General features: G+C 49.5%; 1 protein-coding gene across 1 annotated transcript in view; it reads right to left on the minus strand.

The window, feature by feature from the left end:
* RSBN1 (round spermatid basic protein 1) overlaps positions 1-24,706 on the minus strand; it is a 136,993-nt gene that overhangs the window by 26,521 nt on the left and 85,766 nt on the right. The window contains exon 3 of the mRNA XM_069633364.1: positions 11,031-11,168. Within this exon, the coding sequence (XP_069489465.1) occupies positions 11,031-11,168 (138 nt within the window). The remainder of the gene's footprint in view (positions 1-11,030; positions 11,169-24,706) is intronic.

Here is a 24,706-nt window from a genome sequence, read left to right on the forward strand (position 1 = left end):
AGGTAGCATTGCATGTCTGGGTTTTTCGACGAGTGAGACAGAAATGAGGTTTGTAGAGGATTGATTGGTGGGGCGAGGCACGGCTCCTGTTATTTGCTGTCATTTTGAAGATAAGATTAATGGGTGGAGAGAGAGTCTAAGCTATTGGTCGAACTGTTCCGGGAGATGATCTCCTGGGCTGATGAGTTGAAGAGCCACGTTTTTAGCTGCTTTCTGAAGGTTTGATGTACAGAGGTTTTTAGGTTGCAAATTCCAGAGGTTAAATGCTAGGAAGGAGAAAAAAGTTTGGCCTCCAAGCTAGCCTGTAAAGCAAAATCTCACAAGAAGTCATTCTCCCCCCACGCTGCGTCCATCTGAAACACAATCCCGTCTGAGGCTCAAAGCACCCACCATCTTCCAGTCCCACAAAGTATTTTTTTTTTTTATTTTTAAATTTGCTTTTATTGGTTTTCATCATCTACAACAATAATTACCAAAAAATAAATAAAAATAAACAAGAAGGAACATCAAGATACATACAAAATAATGCACCGGTTGACACAGTTGGGTAAAAGAAAAACAAAAACAAAAAGGCTTGGTGTCAGCTCACAGTGTCATACAATTATCTCAGTTCTCAATGGAGGTGCATTTCCTAATACTCAAAGAAAAAACAACTCCCCTTTCCCCCCTGACCCCCCCTCACTTAACTTGGCACCAATTCGTTTATCACAATTAGAGCGTCGAGCCGTTGATAGGGCAATGTTTCTGACTCCAGTGTCGGACCACACAGTCTTCGCTCGTGTCAAGAGATTTTCCCCCTTTTTATTTTCTTTCTTTTTTCAGTCACCACTACCTGGGCATTGGATTACCATTAGGTCTCCTCAGGTTCATCTGATAGGGACTCATTATCTGTCATTAGGTGTCGACTTCTAAAGTCACAAAGTATTTTTTAAATGGCTCTTTCAGCAATACCTGCTGGACGAATACAAATTCCTCTCCCCTCCACCATCAGTACTGTGCTGATTTATAAAATGCCAAGCTCGGTACTGGAAGCATCTGGTTACAAAGGGCCCCTCTTGCCTACGTCCATTGACAGATGGACCGAAGTGGTATTCCTGAGTCCTCCATTTTTTAATTTCCCCACACAGAACCAATGCGATCATCTCCTCTGTATTATCAAAAATAGACAACTAATAACCGCTAATGTAAACTAAAAGGACAAACAGAATAGAACGAGTAAAGTAGACCAAAGCAGTGAAGTGGGTAAAAAGAATAAATTGCACAGAAACTGTAATGAAGTTTAAATTAATGAAATGGATGTAATGAGTGCAATGGACAAAATGAACAAAAACAGGCAAAATGAATAAAGAGTAGAGGATGGAAAGATGAATACAAGAGACTGATGAGTACACAGACAGATGACCTTGACTGTATGTGTGCATGGCATAAATGGAAAGTACAGAATAGAAGATTCAAGTACATGAGACAAGAGCAGTACATGAAATAGAGCACGGAACGGATCCAGTGCGTATGTTTGTTATGCGCACCGGACCCTGAGGTAGCAGGGCGCAAGAGACAAGGAAGTTTACAGCTTAGTTACAGAAGTTACAAGTTACAGAACAAACAAGTTACAGAGTAGACAGAATTTTGGCTCTACAGGTGAGACAAGTACAAGTGCAGATAGAGCGCCACCAAACAGTCAAATCAATGGCGAACAAAATAGCAAGTCAGGTAGAGTACAAGTGGAGGTGCGAGAGGTAGAGTGCCATTTATGTTGTATTCTCGGTGAGCCATTTTATGGTATTCTTTCTGAAGTTGTTGAACGTTTGGTCGGATCTAAGTGCAAGAGGTAGGGCGTTCCATAACTGAGCTGCCTTGACTGGGTGTATAGAGTGGACGAGGGCATAGAGCGGACGAGGGCATAGAGCGGACGAGTGACAAGTGCATGTAGAGCGGATGAGTGAGCAGAGCTGCTGAGTGCATAAAGTGGATGGAATGGGTGACATATGGATGGAACGAGTGCGCAGAACGGACGTGTGCATAGAAAAGATGGAGCGGGCGAAGTATGTGGATGGAATGGGGACGTATGTGGATTGAACGGATTAAGAAAGTGGAAGGTACTGATGTAACATGTGAAAGGTACGGGTGAAATATGTGGAAGGTACAGATGAAATGTGGAAGTGGTGCCTAAAACAACTTAGGAAATGATCGGATTACATGAACCGATCCGAGTGCGTGGAACGGACTGGAGTGCATAGAAGTGCGCGACATACATGAATGGTTTGGAATTCATGTAATGTTTGAAAGAGCATGTAAACCATCTTATCACATCACCATGCTTACTCTCCTTTTTACACCACCACTCAACTAGAACACAGAGATACTATGACACCATTTGGTATAGCTGTTCTCATACCAACATCTGCCTCATACTCCACATCACTCTAATGACTGCTGGTTTCACACCCCACCAGCCAGGCGTTCTCCTCAGGCCTAACGCACCCAGAACCGGTCTGGATAAAGCCTACCAGAACAAACGCATACCCCTGATCTCTCAACCACCACACCCTACTGCTATGAAGCAGCTATTACACGAATGCCACACCAGCTGCACACATATCCGGTGCTCACAAACAACTTTGACTCTCTTTACTGACTTGAACTTCGGTTCCCGAGGGCGTTCAACCTACTAGCGCCTCCAGAACATACCAAAGGTACATAAGGTGCTATATAAATGCAAAGTAACATAACATAACGCACACAATTATCAGGCACTATGCAACCAAAAGGGAAGATAACCAACTACTGTAACAAGCAACATGCAGGCTACCTATGGCAATGACAGGTGCACAGTACCACAGATCCAAACCCCATTTCAGGATGAGGGTTTTATATATATATATATATATATATATATATATATATATATATATCCACACCCTCACCTCTCCAACCCTCACTCGATATGTGCTCCCCTAATTTACCTCCCTCTTAATCTCCTTTCCTTACACCACAAAGGAATACCCACCACAGAAGCAATCACATGCCTAGTCAACAATATAAGCAGATGACTAAACTAGGAATGAAATGCATCTTTTCAGCTCTACCACACTCCCTCACATTAGTGGGCAATATCATCCTTGGCATTCTCTCCATTTTCAAACTTTGGGATCTCCTTTTGGCATAGCTTACCCCCAAAAGTCTGCCAAATGCATAGTAAGCACCCAGGAACCAGATACGTCCGACCTGCACAGAACACACAGGCATTGTATCTGCCTCCCCAACTTTCCCACTAACAACCCCTCACCACATCAACTTTTCTTAGAGCCATGCACAACAAAGCCGATAAAAATGACAGAGGTGTTTCAAAAGAATATCATTAAGGAATATAGGGTAATTGTAGTTTTGAATAAATTGTCAAAAATAGTCTTGCTGAAAGGCCTAGTGTGGACATTGTTTACATGTGCAAAAGGATCATACAATGCTGCATTCTGTAAAATGAATCTTAAAGCTTCATCTTATTCGTCGATGTGAACAGCTCAAAGACACAGGTCCTGCTGTTGGGGTCCTGTAGGGCACCAGGATCCCATGACCAGCCGCCATCTTTAGGTGATCCATGCATGCCTATACTTAATCAGTATCCCTGTGTAATCTGCTCCGACAACCTCCTACCGTTGCTGCATATCTGTACTGGCTCTGAGAACACTTTCCATAACTTCTTGCATAGACGTCTAGGAACAAGTTACTTACCTGTAACTGTTGTTCTCCAGCATGGTCTGGAATGGATTCACATGCGCATGAATATTCCCCGTCGTCAGGCCGGGAATCCTCAGTATAGAAAAAATCAATATCAGTTTCATTTCTGATCTGTCTTTCCCAGTAGTAACCAATCACTGGTCTCTGGGTCATACTGCCCCAAGCCAATGACTGCCCTCTCCCTAAGCCCCGCCCCTGGCAGCCATCCTCAGATGGTAGCACGTGAAGTGGCAGTATGACCAAGTGAAGAGCCGCAGAGGGGTAGGCGGGAGGGTTCGCATGTGAATCCATGCCAGACCCATGCTGGAGAACAACAGTTACAGGTAAGTAACTTGTTCCTTCTCCAGCATGGGGTCTAGCATGGATTCACATGCTCATGAATATAAGAATACATAGCTGTATACACATGCACAACCACGGGAGGTGGCACAAGGCTCAATATCAAGCAATACAACAACTCAACATTAAGCAACTCTTACCTCCTCACCAGGCTCACCTTAGGCGAACAGTTTGCGCATCACTGCCTGGCTGACTCTGGACTCCTCCCTGGAATCCCGGCCGACGCAGTAGAATCTCGTAAAGGTGTACGTCGACCTCCACGTAGCAGCCCTGCAGATGTCGAGCAGGGGCACACCAGACAGGAACGCCGTAGTAGCAGCGATCGCTCTGGTCGAATGGTCCCTCGGACGGCCTGGCAACGGTCGGTTTGCCAACCGGTGACAGTGCATGATGCAGCCGGAGAGCCATATGGAAATGGAAGTCTTCGAGAGAGCCTTCCCTTGATTCACAGGTCCAAAGTTCACAAATAGCTGTGATGTCTTCCAAAAACTCTTTGTGCGGTCCACGTAGAACTTCAGCACTCTAGCTACATCCAGCGAGTGCAAAGTCCTCTCAGCCGGCGACCAAGGTGCCGGGAAGAAAACTGGCAACACGAAGGGCTCGTTGAGGTAGAAGTCCGACGGCACCTTGGGCATGAAGGAGGGGTGCGTCCTCAGCACCACCCTCGTGTCGTAAAAAGTCAAGTATGGAGGCTTGCAAGACAGGGCCTGGATCTCTCCCACTTGTCGTGCAGAGGTGATGGCCACGAGGAATGCTGTTTTCCGCGACAGAAACTTCAACGGCACTGAATGCATAGGCTCGAATGGGGCCCCCATGAGCCTAGTTCCCACCACGTTGAGCTCCCACGCCAGGGCTGGGGCCTTCACCGGCGGGAATGATCGGAACAGTTCTTTCATAGATTCCTTCACCAGACGATGAGACCACAAGGACGCCCGTCCTGTAGTTCTGGTGTAACATGAGACAGCAGCCAGATGTACCTTGATGGAAGCGTGAGCTAGGCCAGCCTTGGCCAAAGACAGTAGGTACGGCAATACTTGAGGGGCAGTAATCCGCAGAGGGTTAATCTTCTGTGCACGGCACCAGACAGAGAACCTCTTCCATTTATGTCCGTAGCACTTGAGAGTTGAGGATGCCCTGGCCTTTGCAAGAACCTCTCTGCAGTCGGCCGGGATGTCGTATCCTCCAAACTCTAGTGCTGCAGGAGCCAGGCCTGCAAGTTCAGCGACTGTGGTTTGTGATGAAGAATGGCGCCTCCTTCTCTGGAGAGAAGATCCGCATCCGTCGGCAGCTTGACTGGTGCGGACGCTGACAAGTCCAGAAGGTCCGGGAACCAGATCTGCCTCGGCCACGCCGGTGCGACGAGGATCATCCTGCACCGGGACCTCTTGAGCTGGTTGACGAGCCGGAGCAGCAACAGCAACGGCGGGAATGCATAAAGGAACAGGCCGTCCCAGGGGAATGAGAAAGCATCCCCCATGCTCCTCGGTTGGGGAAACCTGCTGGCGAACCTCTGGCACTTGGAGTTCGCCGCCGTCGCAAAGAGATCGATCTGGGGTTTGCCCCATCGTCGGAAGAGTCGGTCCACTTGATCCTGGCGCAGTTCCCACTCGTGGCAAGAGCGCAGCTCTCTGATGAGTGAGTCGGCAATGGTGTTTTTTATCCCTGCCAGATGAAAGGGTGCCAGAAACATCCCTTGGGCGACGGCCCAATGCCACAGATCATGGGCTTCCTTGGATAGGGCAGGGGATCTGGTTCCGCCCTGCTTCCGAATGTAAAACATCGTGGTGGTGTTGTCAGTGAAGATCCTCACCACCTTGCCCTTGAGGGACGGAAGGAAGGACCCGAGGGCCCAGAACACTGCGCAGAGCTCCAAGATGTTGATGTGGAGAGTCTTCTCCTCCGGGAGCCAAAGGCCTCTCGCGTGGAGACCCCCGGTGTGCGCTCACCAACCTTCCAGGGAGGCATCCGTCATCGTCACCTGGTGGGCCGGGGCTAGGAAACCTGTTCCCGCTGTGAGATGAGCGCGGACACCCCACCATCGTATTGCCCGACGGAATGCTTCGTCGAGCGGGATCCTGTCCTCGAAGCTGCCCGTCGTCTTTATCCAGTGGGCTTCGAGGAATTCTTGCAAGGGCTGCATCTGAAGTCTGCAGTGGGGCACCAGATAGATGCAGGATGACATCATTCCGAGGAGGGACTTGATAGACCTCACTCTGGCCACTTCCGTGGCCAGCAGACGTTGCATCTTTCCTAGGATGGTCCTTATCCTTTCCTCCGACGGTGAGGCCCGCCGCGCCACTGTGTCGAGCTGTGCTCCCAGAAACAGGACGACTTGCGACGGGACCAGGTGGGATTTTGGAAAGTTGATGGAGAACCCCAGGTCCGTGAGCAGCTGGACGGTCTTCGCAGTGTGTTCCACGGCGAGCTCCCTTGTCCTTGCCCGTATGAGCCAGTCGTCCAGGTAGGGGTAGACGTTGATCCCCTGCAGGCGCAGCCGCGCCGCCACCGGTGCTAGGCACTTGGTGAACACCCTGGGTGCCGATTGTAATCCGAACGGGAGGGCCTTGAACTGGTAGTGCCGCCCTTTGACCACGAACATGAGGAACTTTCGGTGTCTCTTTAGACTTGGGATGTGGAAGTATGCATCCTCCAAGTCCAACGATGACAGGAAATCGCCCTCCTCCAGCTGTCCCAGCACGTGCTGGAGGGCGACCATCTGGAACTTCTGTGCCTTGATGTATTTGTTTAGTCGTCACAGGTCCAGGATGGGACGCCATCCTCCTGTCTTCTTCATGAGGAAGTATCTTGAGTAAACTCCGGAGCCCCGAAGCCTCTTCGGGACGAGCTCGATGGCACCTTTCCTGAGCATCGCCCTTACTTCCAACAGCAGTTGAGGGACGTGATTTTCCTTCCTGGCCACGGGAGGAATGCAGGGGCACCTCTTCTGGAACTCGAGGGTGTGCCCCAGGGCCAGGGCGTCCAGCACCCAATAGTCGGTGGGGATGGACTCCCACACGCCGACGAACTTTGTCAGCCGGCCTCCCACCGGGGTGCTTCGGCGGGGGCCCGACCCTACGGTTGGTTCAATCTTGCTTGGAGGCCGCTTTGCCTCCTTGGCGACGACGGCGGGATCCACCTGACTTGCCGCATCCCCTGTAGGCCTCCTGCGACGAAGACCTTGCCGCTTGACGGTACGTAGAGGAGCTGCTGCCGGCTCCCTTGGAGGCACCCTGTCTGCCTCCAGAGCTCTGAAAGGACGGCCGTCGCTGTTGGAGCACACCCAGTGCACGGGCCGTCTCCGTGTCCGTCTTGATCACCTGAAGGGATTCATCAACCGCCTTGCCAAAAAGGTTGTTCCCATCGAAAGGCATGTCCAAAACCTTGGTCTGAACGTCCTGGCGGAAATCCGTGGCCTTGAGCCATCCTCGTCGTCTCAGGCAAACGCTGTTGCCCAACTGACAGAAACCGGTGTCGGCGATGTCCGTAGCCACCGTAATGGCGTGGTCCGAGGCAATCTCACCTTCCTGCAAGATAACCAGGACCGCAGCCCTCTTGGCATCCGGAAGGAAGTCCAACAGAGGGGCGATCTTGAACCACAACTCTGTCGTAGCGGGCTACGATGGCCAGGGCGTTGGCCGCCTTGATGGTCGTCGCTGCAGATGAGATGACCCCATCGTCCCATCGCATCCAGCTTCTTACCCTCGCCGCCCATAGGGGAGGTTGAAGTCGAGGCCGATGGGCCCCCCCCCCCGCTTTCTTCTTGGCCGCCGCCGCCGAAACGACCGAGTCCGGGGTAGGTTGCGCCCTAAGGCACAAGGGGGCAGCGTCGGGGACCCGGTATTTCTCGTACCGGTCCCGCTTCGCAGGAGCCGTGGCAGGGTTCTTGAGGAGGGCGAGCCCCTCATCCCAGATGTCATCAAGAAGCGGTACGGCGAGGACCGTCTTCCTTTTAGCCTCGCGCCGTTGGTAAAGGAACCCCTCCTTTTCCTCGGGGCAGAGCTGGAAGAGCTCGGATGCCCTGGAAATAATTGCATGGAAGGATCCAATCTCATCGGGCGGGGACGCCCGGGCAGGTGGGGTGACAGGGAACACGTCCCGTCGTCGCCTCCGTACCAGTCGTAGTCGTGTCTATGCCTGTATCATCCCCGTGGATAGTGGACCGGGGGAAGGCAGAGAAGGCCGCAGAGGCAGGAGAGGAAGCCTAGGATGCATCCTCCTCCTCTTAAGTGGTGGGCTCTCCGAAGGTCCTGGCTCCGGTTCCTCCGTCGGGTCTGGCTCAGGCACCTCCGTCGGGGGAAGGGGCAACCTAGTCCTCATCTCCGAGCATAAGGACTGGATGGCTGACAAAATGGCCGCCGAGGTGTCCTGCGGCGCCGGAAACGACGGGAGTGAGGGCTCTTGAGGAGCCTCGTCTGCGTCACCGTCGCCCTCGTCGGGATCCCTCCCGATGGGCTGGGCTTCCACTGCGACTTGGATGAGCTCCTCTTCAGAGGTCGTGTCTGTATGCACGACGGCCACCAACCCCTCCTCCACCCTTTCCAACGAGGACTTCGTAGGGGTCTTCTCGATGGGCCTGAAAGACGACTCCCTCCACGGTGGCAGGGAGACTCTGGTACCCGAGGGCGCCTCCACTGGTGTAGCCTCCACAGGCTGAGCCAGGGCCGCGGCGACATCCTCAATTGAGGTCTTAGCAGGGTGAATTAAGGCCAACGTCATCTTCTGTACGCCTGGGGCCTTCACCTTTGGGGGAGGGTCCGAGCCTCGCTCCCCCTCTGCCGGAATCTTCGAGATCGACCGGGGCCTCTCCAGAAGCTTCGCCGGGTTCTCGGACTTCCTCTTACCCGAGCCAGAGCGTTGGCTCGTGGTCGATGGCGCCGGGGAGGATGCGCCCTACCTGGCAGCCAAGGAGCCCGACCGTTCGGCACTCCCGGTGCCCGTGGACTCGCGGTGCTTAGCCTTTTGTTGGGCCCCCTTCGCCGGAGCACCCTCACAGGACTTAGAAGACCGCTCGGACTTCTTTTTCTTCCTCGCCTGGCGGGCTCTTACCTTCCAGCCAGTTGGGGAGACGGAGGTGGCGATCCCTCATGGTCTGCTCTGACATGTTCCCACAAAACACGCAGTCCTTTTCCTTGTGCGTCTTGTCCTCATGGAGACAGTAGAGGCATAACGAATGCTCGTCCTCCTTGAAACCGTTCTGAAGATGGCATCCAGGGCAGGCCCTGAACAGCTTCCCGGGCGTCGAGCTCCCTTTCTCCTGGGCCATGACCGGGGTAGGCCTCGGAACTTCTGGAATCCTCCAAAAGCGTAACTCGACGAAATCTTCACCCTTGAGGGGCGTAGAAACTCCCAAACGGATCCCCGTTGATCGGAAGTAGAAACGGTGGAGCTTGAGGCTCTATTTAACCGAAAAAATGAGAAAATCTCCTGAAAAAAGCACAAAAACGCAGCAAAAGCTCGAGAGCCAAGCACGAGGACTCCCAATACTTGAACGTGCGGTAAAAATCTGAGGATGGCTGCCAGGGGCGGGGCTTAGGGAGAGGGCAGTCATTGGCTGGGGGCAGTATGACCCAGAGACCAGTGATTGGTTACTACTGAGAAAGACAGATCAGAAACGAAACGGATACTGATTTTTTCTATACCGAGGATTCCAGGCCTGACGACGGGGAATATTCATGAGCATGTGAATCCATGCCAGACCCCATGCAGGAGAACCACAGTCTTAAAAGATTGGTCGGTTTATTGGAGCAGTCCCTTCTCATGTCAACTGCAAGCCAGTTCCAGTGACCTGCAAGCCTAAAATTTCAAGAGCTACTCCAACAGCAACCAAACAAGCACGAAAGCACCTTCTAAAACAAACATTTGCTCAGTGAGATACAAATATTTCATTTGGCAGGTAGCGCAAGGTTTTCAAAAGGACAAACAAAAGATACCTCATCTTTACAGAAAAAGCGGACAAAGCCAAAAAGGTATCCGCCTACATCAAATTATTGGGGTCACAAACAGGGTTTCACAAAGTTACATTTTTTTAAAGGACTGAGGCAGCCAACGCCATTCCTGTTACCTATGGTGTTCTACAAGGCTCCTGCCTCTCACCTATGTACAACATGTACACTAACCTCTCTTTAACCACCTGGATAGCTTAAACATTCCATACACAAACTTCGCAGATGATACGCAGGTCCTCCTCAAGCTCACAGGCAACCATAAACTAAATTCACCTAACTTCAACTGTATCTACAGCACCATTCAGGCTTGGATGTCTAACCATCTTTGTCTAGGCGATGGTAAAATGGAGCTGCTGCTAATGATCGGATCTCTGCACAGCCTTCAACTCTTAGACCCTGCTTTTACCTCCTTTTGCATCGACAGGAACACCATCCCAGTATCAACTAATGTCAAAACACTTGGTTGGTGCTCAGAGCAGTGTGGGACTTGAAACTATCTGATCACATCTGCCTGGAGGGACGAGAAGCACACTGGCTACCAATCAAAGCTTGCATAGAGTTCAAAATCCTATCAATCACTCAACATTGTCTGCACAACTCTGCCCCTCCCCATCTTATCCAATGTATCTCTAGAAAAAATCCAACGTACGCAAGTTGCAATCGTCCTGCTCCACCTCACCAATTACTCCCAGATTCATCGGAAAAAGAGCATGTGGACTGAGGTTCACTGTTGTTGCTCTCATGCTCTGGAACACTCTCCCATCCTCGATCCAAGAAGAACCCTCCTACCCGATCTTTTGCCCAAAGAAATAAATAAAAAAAAAAAATAAAAAAAAAAATACTGCACCATAACAAATATGCTTAATCTTGTGCCCGATTGTTTAGACTGTTCTCACAATACCTACCATGTATCGTATTCTACTAGCGCTGTGATCCTCCAGGTCCCTGGAATTTAAAAAAAGAATGCAACTTCCTGACATCTCAGCCTCACAAACTTATAATAATACTTGCCTTTAAAAAGGGGGATTCTTCCAACATATCGAGAAACTCTGGGAAAAAGTCTCCGACTTCTTCATCCACTGCTCCAACAAGGCTGATCTGTCTCATTGGACCAGCCCGGTACGTCCCACAGCAGTACGTCCGGCTGACCTGCAAATAAACAATACTTAATAAAAGCAGAATACAATGTCATGTACTTTAATTAAAACCTGCAAAGAAGTCTAAACACCATGTAAAAATGAACAAATTATAGCTAGCTCTCCACAAGTATTTTTCCAGAGATTATTATAGATTTATACATATGTCCTTAATTGCATATTATTTGCATTCATTTACGTTCCACTCTTCGGTTTACTCCATATTGTACAGTTCTAGTTCTTCGCACTTGGTAGAGCCTTTTGACAACCTTGTCTCGCGTGCTAAGGAATTTGGGAACTCCTTTCCATGGCACCCCAACACCAAATCAGTGTAGTTGTGAAAAGAAAGGAGGAGGAATTTTTTTTTTTTTTTAAAAACACAAACTTCGTTTGAAAACTCTACAAACATTTCTTTTCTCCAAATTAGGGAGTCTTGGAGTATGTCCACGCCACTATTTCATTAAAAAAAACACTCTACGGGATGTCATTTTGATGAATGTAGTGAACCATACGAAGCATTTTATACTTTATTGTCCACATTTTAAGAACAGGAGGACGGCCCGATTGATGAAATTTGTTAATATTGAATATGAGGATTGTCTTCAATTCTTATGGACTAGAATGATGCAAGGAGTGCAAAAACATTTTTTTTAAAAATAATTTTATTAGTTTTTCAATACAACCAACAATCCAAACCAAACACGCAGTGCAATCCACAATCATTACATTAGCAGCAATTAGTCTTTGTTCACTGCCCCCCTGTTCCCACCCCCCTTCACGCGCCTGTTTGTCCTTCACCCTCAGTATCTGCTACACATGGCAGGGCGTCATTTTCATCAGACTCTTCTGGATCTAACATTGTTCCAAATAGACCAGATATCAATGTTTTCCATGCCATCAGGGTACCCACTTCTTCCTCCCAAAACATGCTACTTGCCTCCTGCCACACCACCGTTTCAGCCTCCGCCCATTTCTGTAATTCTTTCCACCACACCTCCACCCGTGGCTTATGACACTTTTTCCATCCCATAGCTATTCTTCGCTTTGCAAGCACGTACGCCAAGTCTTTCAGTTTCCCAACATGCTTCAGTTTCCGCGGCCTAGGAAACCCTCCCAACAGGCAGGCCCAAGCCGTGTCTACGGCGAGCGTGACCCCTTTCTCTGATAGCTTTTGTGCAACTTCTCTCCAGAAACCCTCGATCACTGGGCATGCCCAAAACATATGCGTCATATCAGCATTCTCCTCATCGCACTTAGGGCATGCCAGTCTCCCAGCATTCCTGAATTTAGATATCCTCAGCGGGGTCATATACGCTCTATGCGTTACGTACAGCTGTATTTGCTGCAATCTGGCATTCCTAGATACTTTTATGGTATCCCAGGGCCCGCTCCCACATCCCATCCTCCATGTGGGATCCCACCTCTGTTTCCCAATCCAATCTCAAATGTGTCAATTCCTTTCCAACCTTAGTCATAACCATCTCATACAATCTAGAGATCTCATGCCCCCTCCCTCCCCTCAGTTGTGTCATACATCATCTCCATAATGGCGTCCGCTTCCTCCGCCAACACTGTCTCAGGCCACGTTATCCGAATCTTCCGTACCAGCCTGCGATACATAACATTCTGGCCCCCATGTAGTCTCGCCTTCTCTCCTTCAAACTCCCTGATGGTCCCCCTCCTACCATATATAAGCCAACGTAACCAGCCCCACCGACTCCCAATAGGTTCTGATAATCACCCTCAGTTGCTCATCTCCTCCCGCCAAAGCAACCAGAGGTACCTGCGGGGAACACGGGAGCGGGTCCCCCATTATTATACATGCTCGTCGCCACATTTTCCACCCAAGCCTCATCACTCCTTCATTTCTGACTCGGGCAACCAGATAATTTCTTTCAGGTAAAACGGGGAACAGTCATGCCCAAACAATCTAAATTCAGGGGTCGCTTCATCGGAGAGCCATTTGGCCACAAACTGTAATTGACCTGCTATATAATAGGCCTCAAAATTAGATAGCTTGACACCCCCTTTTTCGTGAAAGTTCTGCTACTTCCAGAGCGCTACTCTATTCCGGGTACCATGCCACAGAAAGTCTCTACACACCATTTAATTGAACAAAAAACCTCTTAGGAACCATATGCGGGATATTGCTAAGATAATGTAGGAGCCTAGGCAGCACAACCATCTTAAGCATTGCTCCCCGCCCCATCATTGCTAAGGGCAGTTTCTCCCAAAATCTCATACATTTGCGGATTTTCTCAACGGCCATCTCGGTATTACACCTGTGTTCCTCCTCCGCCGTATGGCACACATCTATTCCTAGGTAGCGGAAGGAGCCCACCGTCCACGGCACCTGCAACCTTTCCACAGGGATTCCCTTGTAACTGCCCAGTGGGAAAATGCTAGATTTTTGGGGATTCACCGCTATACCTGACAACCTCGCATACCTTTCCATCACCTCCAGAATATACTGAAGATTTTCTTCTGGGTATCTCAAATATAATAACAAATCGTCCGCTTACAGGGATATCAGGCCGCATCCCCCCCGACCTCAATACCCATCTCATCATATTGCTGCCTCAGGTATAGTGCCAGGGGCTCCAGAGCCAGAATGTACAATATCGGGGACCAGGGGCACCCCTGTCTAGTGCCCCTGCTAAGTTGCCATCTCTCAGATATCACTGTTCCTGTTCGCACCCTGGCTAGTGGCGCACTATACAGCATCTCCGCCCACCTAATGTACCCTGGCCCCATTCCATACTCTCCCAAAGCCGCCAGCAGCCACGCCCATCTGACCGAGTCGAAAGCTTTTACTGCGTCCAAAGACACGATTGCCATCTCTCCTTCATTGTCACAGCCCCATTCGATCACCTGATGGAGTCGCCTATGGTTGTGAGTAATAGTCCTGTCCGGGACATAGCCCCTTTGGTCCGGGTGTATTAATTTGCCAATTACTTTCCGCAGTCTATTCGCCAGGACAGCCGTTAATATCTTGCTGTCCTGGTTCAGCATCGACAACGGCCTGTACGATCCGCAGCTATGCCCAGGTTTATTAGGTTTAGGGAGGGGTATTATGACCGCCTCTGAGCGACTCCGGCAACTGTTCCACTTCAAACGCCTCATTGAGCATTTCCAACATTGGGGGGAGCACTTCCGCCCCATATGCTTTATAAAATTCACTAGGTAATCCATCTGCTCCCGGGGTCTTACTAGTAGGTAGCTGCCTAACAACCTCCTCCAACTCCTCCACAGTAATTGGCGCATCTAGTTTATTTACTTCTGTGCTTATCTTGGACAATCCCATGTCTTGCAGAGTTTCCAGCATTTCATCCCGGCTGCCTCCTCCTCTATCCTCATATAATTCTCTATAATAATCTGCAAATTCCCTGTTGACTCCCTCTTGGGTGTCTGCCACCTCCCCATCTTCTCTGGTTATGGTCCTAATCGGGGGCCTCAGGGTTTCACTTTTATATAGCCATGCCAGGAGACGGCCCGTTTTATCTCCACCCGCATGTTGTCTCTCAACGTACGTTTTGTAATTAAGGTTGCAGAGCCTTTCCCAGTATTCCGTGCACTGTTGCTGTAGTTTAAGCACCAGCTCGGTGTCTATGCATCCACTTTTTAATTCTCTCTCTAATTCGCCTTCCACTCTTTGTAAATCAGCCAGGACCCCATCCTGCAGGCCTTTCGATTTAGCAATGGCCACACCCCGCACCACCACCTTGAAGGCCTCCCGCAGTATCCCCGCTGAGTCAACGCTGCCTGTGTTTACCTCAAAATAGCTAATGATCTCATCTCTTATATCCTCCCGAAAAAACCGGATCTTTAAGCGCCTCCGCATGGAGGCGCCACGTCGGAATCCGTGCCCTAGGGCGGCAGTATTGCCACCCCAGAAGCAGGGGCGAGTGATCCGACAGGACCCTCGCTTTATATTCTATGTGAGCGATCTCTATCATTACATCTGATGTGGCAAAGACATAATCAAGTCTAGTGTGCAGCTGCTGTGGGGCCGAGTAATGTGAATATCGCCTCTCATTAGGATGCTTTGTTCTCCACACATCTACCAGTCCAAATTCGTCTTACAATGACTGCAATGCCCTAGCTGCCGGGGCAGGCCTGACCATCTTTGTCATCCGACCTGTCTACTTCGGGGTTCAGCACACAATTGAAATCCCCTCCCCAGATCACCGCGCTACCCACACACAAGCTCAGGTTGGTGCACATAGTCCGGAAGTACTCCGCAGTGTTTTGATTAGGGGCGTACGTGTTTACAATTCACACCTCTTTATTCTCCACCAACCCTCTCACTATGACCAAACTCCCCCTAGTTTCCACCATTTCCTGTATCAGTTGGAACGGGACGTGCGGCGCCACCCAGACCAGCATTCCCCGAGCATAGGCCGAGTATGAAGACCCCACTACAGTGCCTTTCCATTTTCTCCCCACCAGCTCCAGTTTTTCCCGTGTAAGTGCGTCTCTTGTAACAATGCAATAACTATCTTTTGTCTTTTCAAATACAGCATGACCTTATTCCTTTATAGATAACTATTGAGTCCCCTGACATTCCATGTCACTATTCTAAGATCCCCCAGGGCTTGTCAGTGTCCATCTCCCCCCCTCTCAGCCAACCCCATCCGCCTGCGCAATACAGATACAATTCTAGGCATATTCCCTGTAGGCTCGTGTTTAAACTCAAACTCCCCAAAACTATATACACATCAAACTCCCCACCTCCCTCCCCTCCCCCCGCCCATCCCTTCCCCAACAGCTCCCTCCCCAACTGTTGCACAGCTCCATCCCTGGATCTCAGGCACCCCCACATCTAGCCCTGTCTGGTACACCCAGAGCTCAGTAAGCTGAAGTCGCCCTAATGGCCACTTAACTATTAACACTAAATAGGGGTGTGAGGACTAGCCCTGCAAGGCTCCTTAATAAAGCAACAGTCACAGTGCACGCAATACATTATCTATCCTACTCCGGTCCCGTCTACGAACAGGCCACATCAATGACTTTAATCAAGTCCCATAGTCTTAAGCCGCACCATCTCCCTGTGCCCCCCATTACTCTTTACTTATCTCGTCCGCTTCCTCCTTCCGCCTGGATGTCAGACTCCTGGGGGCAGCCCTGCGTATCAAGCCATCCCATGGCATCCTCCGGAGTGTCGAAAAATATGGGTTTTTATGAAAAACCTTCAATTTCGCCGGGTTAAGTAGCATGTATTTCTGGCCCACCTCCGTCACTCTCCTCTTAACAGCCCCGAAGTTCATTCGGCTCCGCTGCACCATCAGGGTATAGTCCGGGTAGGCTGTTATGTTTGACTCCCCTCGCTTGATTGTTCCACCTTTGCGAAAGTGTTCCAGAATCCTTTCCCGGTCCCGATAGTTAAGGATCTTGGCAATAACTGGCCTAGGCGGATTGCCTGGCGGTGGCCTCCTCGACAAAGCCCTGTGTGCTCGTTCCACAGCAAATCCTTGAGACAGAACTCCTCCGGTTATCTCCTATAGCAACATGTTTTCGACAAACTCCGTGGGGTTGTGGCCCTCTGCTCCCTCCGGTATACCCACAATACGGATGTTGTTCCTTCGGGCGCGTCCTTCTGCTTCCTCCGCCCTACTCTCCAGGTTGCCCACTCTTTGCACCAGGGCATGCAGTTCCGACTTGTGTGAGGCGCAGTCTGCTGCGCTCAAACTCCCCTCTTTCTCCAGGCTCTCCGTATGCTCCGACAGGGACCTTACATCTTGGCGGAGTAGATTCACCTCCTCCTGCACTTCACCGACCTTAAGGTCCAACACTGTTTTCAGTTCAGCCACAACTATTTCGAGCTTGGCCTCCCAGGCCGCTTTCAAGTCTGCCTTCAAGTCCGCAATTGCAGCCAGAACCTCTCGATTCGTACCTGCGGAGGGCTTGTCTTTGCTCCTGGCACTTTCCGGGCCCGGCAGTGTTCTGGCATTAGACTGCTTCATGTCTAATAATAGAGGCTTATTAGACATGAATCAAAAACCGTATGTTGTGGGTCCGCCCACCTCTTTATGCTCCACAGGTAAGGGGAGGGAGGCGCACACTCCGTTCAATGTCCAAGGCCCTACCCAAGCGTGGGAGCCTCAGAGCCTCAAAAGCTCTGCCAGCCTCCTCCGTGGCAGTCACTTATTTGGTTGAGGTAATCAATCCTGTTGCAAATTTCTGTGTACTCAGACGGGCTTTGTATCCCCGTGTGCTCCTCACACTCTATGCGGTCCGTTACACCCGTGGGCCCCTCGATCGTGTGACCTACTGCTGGGGCTCCCGACCTTCAGCAATTTCAGCCACGGAGTGGGGGTGAGTTCTTGCGGATGTAAATGTGTGGCTGTCCCAGGGGCTCAGTCGGATGTCAAGCGGTACTGCATGATCGCTGCTCGTCTGCCCCTCAGAGTCATAAGGGTCAGTCTGCCCGCCCCCCATCTTCAAGCTGCGGCTTCTATCGCCCGTTCTGCCAGCGCTTTCCTTTTTTTGGGGTTGATCGCCATTTCGTGTCTTCCTACACGGGACCTCTGATTTCCTTTTGGCTGCAACACAGGTTCCGGGCATCAGTTCACATGCGCTTATGTCGTTCCCAACTCCTTCGCCTCATAGTAACTGTGTTCATTTTCCACAACCAACGTTATACAAAGCAGCATCCGCCGTATGTGTTGCTGCTCTTCACATATTATACATTTCGCTTTGTCTTTTATGAAGCTACCATCGTTGTGGAAAGCAGCATCCACCGTTCAGCACCACTCAATGTCTGCAGTGCCGTCGCCACAGTGTCGCACACTGTTACAGCAACCCTTCCAGTTTGCGAGTACTGCCCGCCGCACCCTCCGAGCCCAGCGCTCGTTTCCGAATGTTCGTTGCCACAATGTATCCTCTCCCGCAACCACAGAACGCAAGCTGTAACCGCCACCTGTGCGATCCAGTAACACAGCAATGTTCAACTTATACGCGATACTGTCTGTTGTTGCTCTCTTCAGTGAATGGCAGTTTTCGGTTCAGGCAGTCAGTTGGGCAATAGACCGCATCAGCCTTCTTCCTCCACTCTGCCTTGCGCCGAGCACCGCTTCCCAGATTACGATCATTCGGCAACAAGCTCACACTGCATGTTGGGACCGCGGCTGTGTTTTCTGTTAACTGTACGTCGCGTGGCTTCGTTTCTCCTCGCCGCGGACTCACAGATGGATCCTCTCGTACGGCTCCTTTGTTCTCTTCACTCGTCCGCTATTTTAGATCCGGACATCGCAGGTCCCTGCCATCCTAATTATGCCCTGGACTGTGGCACCAGCACCTCCCGTGGTTTCCCGACTTACTTCAAAGAGGCCCCATACGTTCATGTGCATGCACATGTGTTTTCTTTCACAGCAGGCATCTGCATGTGCACTTTTGTGACGGATTAATGCAGGATCAGCCGGATCTCCTCAGGGACCACGTCTCTCTACATGGCCCTGCAGCCACACCCCACAGGAGTGCATAAACATTTAATTTACGAGTTGGTAAGTTTCTGTAAGCATAATGAAAACAGATTTGATACTGTTTGACAGCTGATATATTTTAATTACAAGAGGAAAGATTAAATGGTGAAATTCGGTGAAAGGAACTGAAAAAATTGTTTCTCTGGAATTGCACTATTTTAAATGAACTATTATAGTGCATAAAACGAAAATTAGGAGTTATGTAAATTGGATATTTGTAAAAAGTGATTGTAAAGAAATATGTATGATGGTTCTTATATTTTAGTCTTTGTAAACGTTTTACAATATTTTTGATGCAATGAAATATGTATAGGATGGTTTTTTATATTTTAGATTTTGTGAAGGTTCTACAATCATTCTTTTTGTAATTGAACCAAACACAAATTAAAAAAATAAAATAAAAAAAAACACTCTTTAGAGGACTGACTTGTGCCTTCACATCTTGCTGAGCAGGCTTCAGAAACCACAAAACATGGAAGCCGCCTACTATCCAAGACATGCTTCGATGCCCATATGAACCCCATGCTCTCCCCACTGCACTGGCCACATGCGCAAATGGAATGAAGTTCAAGGAACTAGGAGTGACACATTGGGCCTGGTATGGTATTGCTCCAGCATTTATACAAAACAAATGTCAGAAAGGGTTCCCCTCATTCCAGAGATCGGTCTCCACTTTACCTTTTTTTTGCAACACCAAAGATGTGGTTGCAGCACCTTGGGCAGAGTGCCTTCTCGGTGCATCCAACCATGTTAGGGAATGTTCTCTCTCGATGACCATATCTGATTGGAGAGCGCTTTGAAGACATCTCTTGGCTGCCTAAGCGACTGATTGGCAAACGTCTCCTCTAGTTCGCCTCGGCGCCAGCACGTAGCCACTTCGGTGGACGGAGTGCGCTTCACCCAACATTACATTTGGACAGGATAGGATTAACTCAAGTGGTTACTCTGGCCAGCCCCGTTTTGGAACTTCACACCATCAATATGGGCATGCTTCTTCCAGTCCCAGAATTCGCAAACTTGATCCTCCGATTCAGTGGCGTCCCTGCTAGTGCATAACTGAACTGAACTGCCAAGCGTGCAGATACACTGGTGCACAATTTTACAAATATGCCAAAGCAGAAATGCAGGTGTTATTTTTGGAAATAACCCCTACCCCTCCGGTTATCTGTGTGACATGTCTGCTAAGATTGTGATCTTTACCTTGCATATTCGCGTTAAAGAACCCACAGAACTCGGATCGTCTGAGAAAGGCCAGGTGGGGCATAAGAGGAACTGCTACCGCATGTCAACACACAGGAAAGACGTTCAAAACTGTGAAAGTTTATGAGCGGCAAGCTTTCAAAATATCACAATTTATATGAAATATCAAGACTGTCATATTGTGTTCAGAGCAGCTATGTATAGAGGCAATCAGTAATAATGTGAGTCTAGAAAGGAGAAACCCCTCTACCACCTGACAGTTTCCTGCAACACATGAACTAATAATTTTGAGACATGTACTATTAGCTCTTGTTCAAAACTACTAGTTTGGGATTCATACAAATCATCTGGGATAATGTGTTTTAGAATGAAGTGAACCAATAAAAGTACAGACGGGTACGCAACAGATTGTTCTACCAGCTCTTACGCCGGAGGACGTGGCCTGCAGCCACCAGGCTCTCAGGGCTCGGTGGCCAACGAGCATGGTCATCCCACGAGGCAGGGGGCTGTTTTAGCAGATGACTGCATCTTTTCAGCTCTACCACACCACCCCTCCCCCCCTCGCATTGGTGGGCAATACCATCCTCTGCTTTCTCTCCATTTCCTAGATGGAACTTGAATGTTGGCATGTGTCACGCTTAGAATTGAGAACATCAGCCTGCGCCATATCTAGATAGGATTGTGAATGTTAGGATATGCCACACCTAGATGGAACGTGGATGTTAGCATGCGCCACATTTAGAATTGAGAACATTATCCTGCCCCATATCTAGATAATTATTGGGAAGGTTAGATAGTGCCGCACCTAGACGGAATTATGTAGATCAGAAAGTACTACACTTAGACAGAACTGTGAATGTTAGCATGTTTGTTATATAACCCACTAACCAATATAAGCTCAAACGCTCTGCATACTTATCTCGCTCATAAAACTCACAACCATCTCTCACACAATCAAGCTGCACGCACCACACCGCAACAACACATAAGCTGCACCAACAGCACATGCGGACTGACACGATCCAATACTCGCACCAAAGCTCAACACCCTGTGTCTACCGAGTTGAAGCTGCCAACAGTACATCACTCCTCTCACTATCCTACTCCTTCACCTTACTAACCCATCCCACCTTCTCGTTTACAGATCCGCCAGAGAGCCTGGGGACCAATTCCGTTGGTGAAGGTGTGCTATATAAGCACCTATAACATAACATTTCCAAACTTTAGGATCTCCTTTGCGGGTCCCGATTAGTCACATTGTTTCTGTCCAGCTAAGTGCACAGCATTTCCTTGTTGGACCCGGAACGTGGCTGGCCCAGCACAATATAGAGGGCCATGTGATGGGTAAACTTTTAAGATACTCTTACTAGCCAGTTGCAACATTTCCTAGCCACTTTGTGGTCTCCCCTTCCTTCAGCTATAAAATTGTTATTGTTATTTTGCATGTATATAGCGCCTTATATACCATTGCTATGGTCTGAAGGCGCTGGTAGGTTGAACGCCCTTGGGAACTGAAGTTCAGATCAGTAGAGAGTCAAAAGGTGCCTGTGAGCACCGGGTATGTGTGCAGCTCGTGAGGGAGCCGTGTGATACCTGCTTCTTAGCGGTAGGTGTGGTGGGTGAGAGATCAGGAGTATGTGTTAGTTATGGCAGAATTTAGCCAGACCGGATGTGGCTGCGTTAGGCCTGATGAGAACGCCTGGCTGGGGGGTGTGTAACCAGCAATATTTACTTAGTATGATGTGGAGTGAGCGGCAGATGTTGGTATGAGAACAGTTATACCGAATGGTGTCATAATATCTCTGTGTTCTAGTTGAGTGGTGATGTAAAGGAGAGAGTAAGCGTGGTGGTGAGATATGATGGGTTATATGCTCTTTCAAACATTCTCTGCATTCCAAACAATACTATATACGACACGTAATTCTATGCACGCAGTCCGTTCGATGCACTCCTATCCACTCATGCATCCCAGTCAGCTCCATACACTCTGGTCCGCTTCAAGCATTCCTGCTCGCTCGAGTCCACTCCGCGCGCTCCCGTCCGCCATGCGTACTCCAGTCAGCTCTCCACATGCACTCTTGTCTAGCCCACGCATGCTCTCCTGCCTGCCCCATGCTCAACGCATTCGGCAGCTATACGTATTCATCCATTCTACGCACTCATCAGTATTGGATGTAATCTGTGCTCATTCGTTCTACGTACTGGTCCGCTCAATGCGACACGTCCGTTCACTCTGGGTATTCGTTCGTTCCAGGAACTCGTTCGCTCCAGGCATTCCTCCGCCTTAAGCCCTCACATGTACTATGCATTCACCTGTTTTACGCACTCATCCCCTCAACGCACTCATCCCCTCAACGCACTCACCCCCTCTACTATTAGTAGATGGAAGAATACTCATCCCCTCTACGCACTCATGTGCTCCTCGCACTCATCTTTAAGCACTTGCGCTTTCACGCATTCAGCATCAGTATCATGTTCTATATATTTATCTCTTCACTCCTCTGTACTATACCTTCATCCGTTCTATACACTTATCCCCTCATCAGCTCGTCCACTCGATCCACACATTCGTTCTATCCGCTCTATCTATTCATCCTCTCTGTACACTTTATCCGCTCACCCGCTCTATCCAATCACCCCCTCAGTTCATTCGCCAGGTCTGTTCATTCATCTGTTCCAGCGGTCTACACACTCTCCACACTTCCATATTCGTCCGTTATCCAAACTCATGTGCTCCACATACTCATCTGCTCCACATACTCATCTGTTCCACATATTTATCTGGTTTACGCACATTCGTTCTGGACATTCATCTGTTTTACGTACTCTTGCGTTCTACTCGCTTCTCTGTATTTGCACACTCATCGGCGCTACACGCTGGTCCGTTCTACACATCCAGCCGCTCTACACACTCATCCACTCAACCTGTTCATCCAATCTGCATATTCACTCGATTTCCAAACTCATTCGAACTATATAGGTATTTGTTCTTCAACTCATGCATTCTTCCACTCAGCGCATTCATTTGTTCCACCCGTTTTATCCATTCTAACTAATTCATCCACGCCATTCCCTTAGTTCACTCTGCGTGCATTCTGACTATTTCAGGAGAAACTCTTTACTGTTTCCGTATGATTTACTCTTATTAGCCATTTCAGTGCTTTGATCTATTTTATTTGTTTAATTCCGTTTGTCCTAGTTTATATTAGGGGTTATTAGCGGTCAGTTTCTCGCATCAGGTGGTTTAATGGATTGGAGTCACTGAGTTGCTGTTGGTCTGTTTGGGTTTAGTTTGGTACGGGTTGGTTTTAGGGGAAGAGCCAGGTTTTCAGCCGTTTGCGGAAAGACGTTAAATCCTCAGTTAGGCGGACGTGGGGTGGTAGTGAGTTCCATAGCGTGGGGGCCAAGGCTGAGAATGATGATCCGCCTAATCTGCTTGAGTTTGTCTTCGGTAGGACTAGGAGGCCGGCTGAGCTTGATCTTAGGGTGCGTGGTGGGTGGGGTGGGGGGGTGGTAGGGTTTTAGTTTGTCTTGAAGATATTGAGGTCTGGTTTTGTGCAGTGCTCGATGGGAGATGCACAGGGTTTTGAAAGTCACCCTTCGGGCCACTGGAAGCCAGTGCAGCGTCTTAAGGGCTGGGGAGATGTGGTCTCTTGGGCCGAGCGCAAGTAGCAATTTGGCTGCAGCGTTTTGTGCCCTTTGGAGTTTATTCAGTTGGTACACGTGGTCTCCGAGGTATGGGGGGGGGGGGTTGCGTAGTCCAGTCTTGATATAACGATTGATTGGACCGCGGAGAGTGTTGGGAAAGGAGAGATATGGAAAGATGCGCCTAAGGGTTTTAAAAGGTGGTAGTGGCAGGACTTTGAGACGTTGACTTGGCGCGAGAGCATTAGGTCAGAGTCAAGGGTGCATCCAAGATTTTTCACTAAGTTGGAGGGGGTGAGTGAGTCACCCATGGCAGATGGCCAGGGTAGTGGGTGCGGAAGAAGTTCGGAGTTGCCACATACCATGATTTCCGTTTTGGAGGGGTTTAACAAGAGGTGGCTTTGGGTCATCCAGCGTTCTATGTCAAGGAGGCAGGAGGCCTGGTCAGGAGTTGGGTTTTGAGTTCAGGAGTTTTAGAATTAGTTGAGTGTTGTCAGCATAGTTGTAGCACAGGATGTTGTGCGAACACATTATTGGTGGGAGGGTGATCAAGTAGAGATTGAACAGGAGGGCAGATAGGCATGCTCCTTGTGGGACTCCCGTGTCGACTGGTCGGGCTTGGGAGGTATAGGTGGAGAGTATTGTTATTTGGTGCCGATCTTTGAGGAATGACGCTATCCATTTAAGAGCGGTTCCACGAATTCCTAGGGAGTGGAGGCGGTCTAGGGGGACTAAGTGATTGATTCAAAGGCGGCGGATAGGTCAAGAAGGATTAGTGCTGCGCATCCCACGGAGTCTGCTGTCATTTTAAGGTCATCCCAGATTGAGGTTAGGGTGGTTTCAGTTCCGTGACGGGCTCTGAAACCTGATTGAGTGGGGTCTAGGAAATTGTTGACTTCGACAAAGGCGTTTAGTTGGGAGTAGGCGGTTCGGTCAGTTAGGCAAGGAATCTGGTGTTTGAGATGGGGCGGTAGTTTTTGGGCTCGAGAGGGTCGAGTAAAGGTTTTTCAATTGGAGGTTTGACATGAACCGTTTTTAATTTGTCGGGAAAGATACCAGAGGAAAGGGAGGCATTTATGATGGATCTTGCGTGTTCTCCTGTGCAGGTGGAAGCGAACATTTCTTTGAGGGTTGTGGCTGGGCAAGGGTCCAGTGGTGAGCCAGATGGTTTGCGGGCAGACAGAAGTTTGAGAAATTGCTGTGGTGATATTGGACTAAAGGATTC

Source organism: Ambystoma mexicanum, chromosome 13 (assembly GCF_040938575.1).
Source record: "Ambystoma mexicanum isolate Mex_15411 chromosome 13, UKY_AmexF1_1, whole genome shotgun sequence".
NCBI lineage: Eukaryota > Metazoa > Chordata > Amphibia > Caudata > Ambystomatidae > Ambystoma > Ambystoma mexicanum.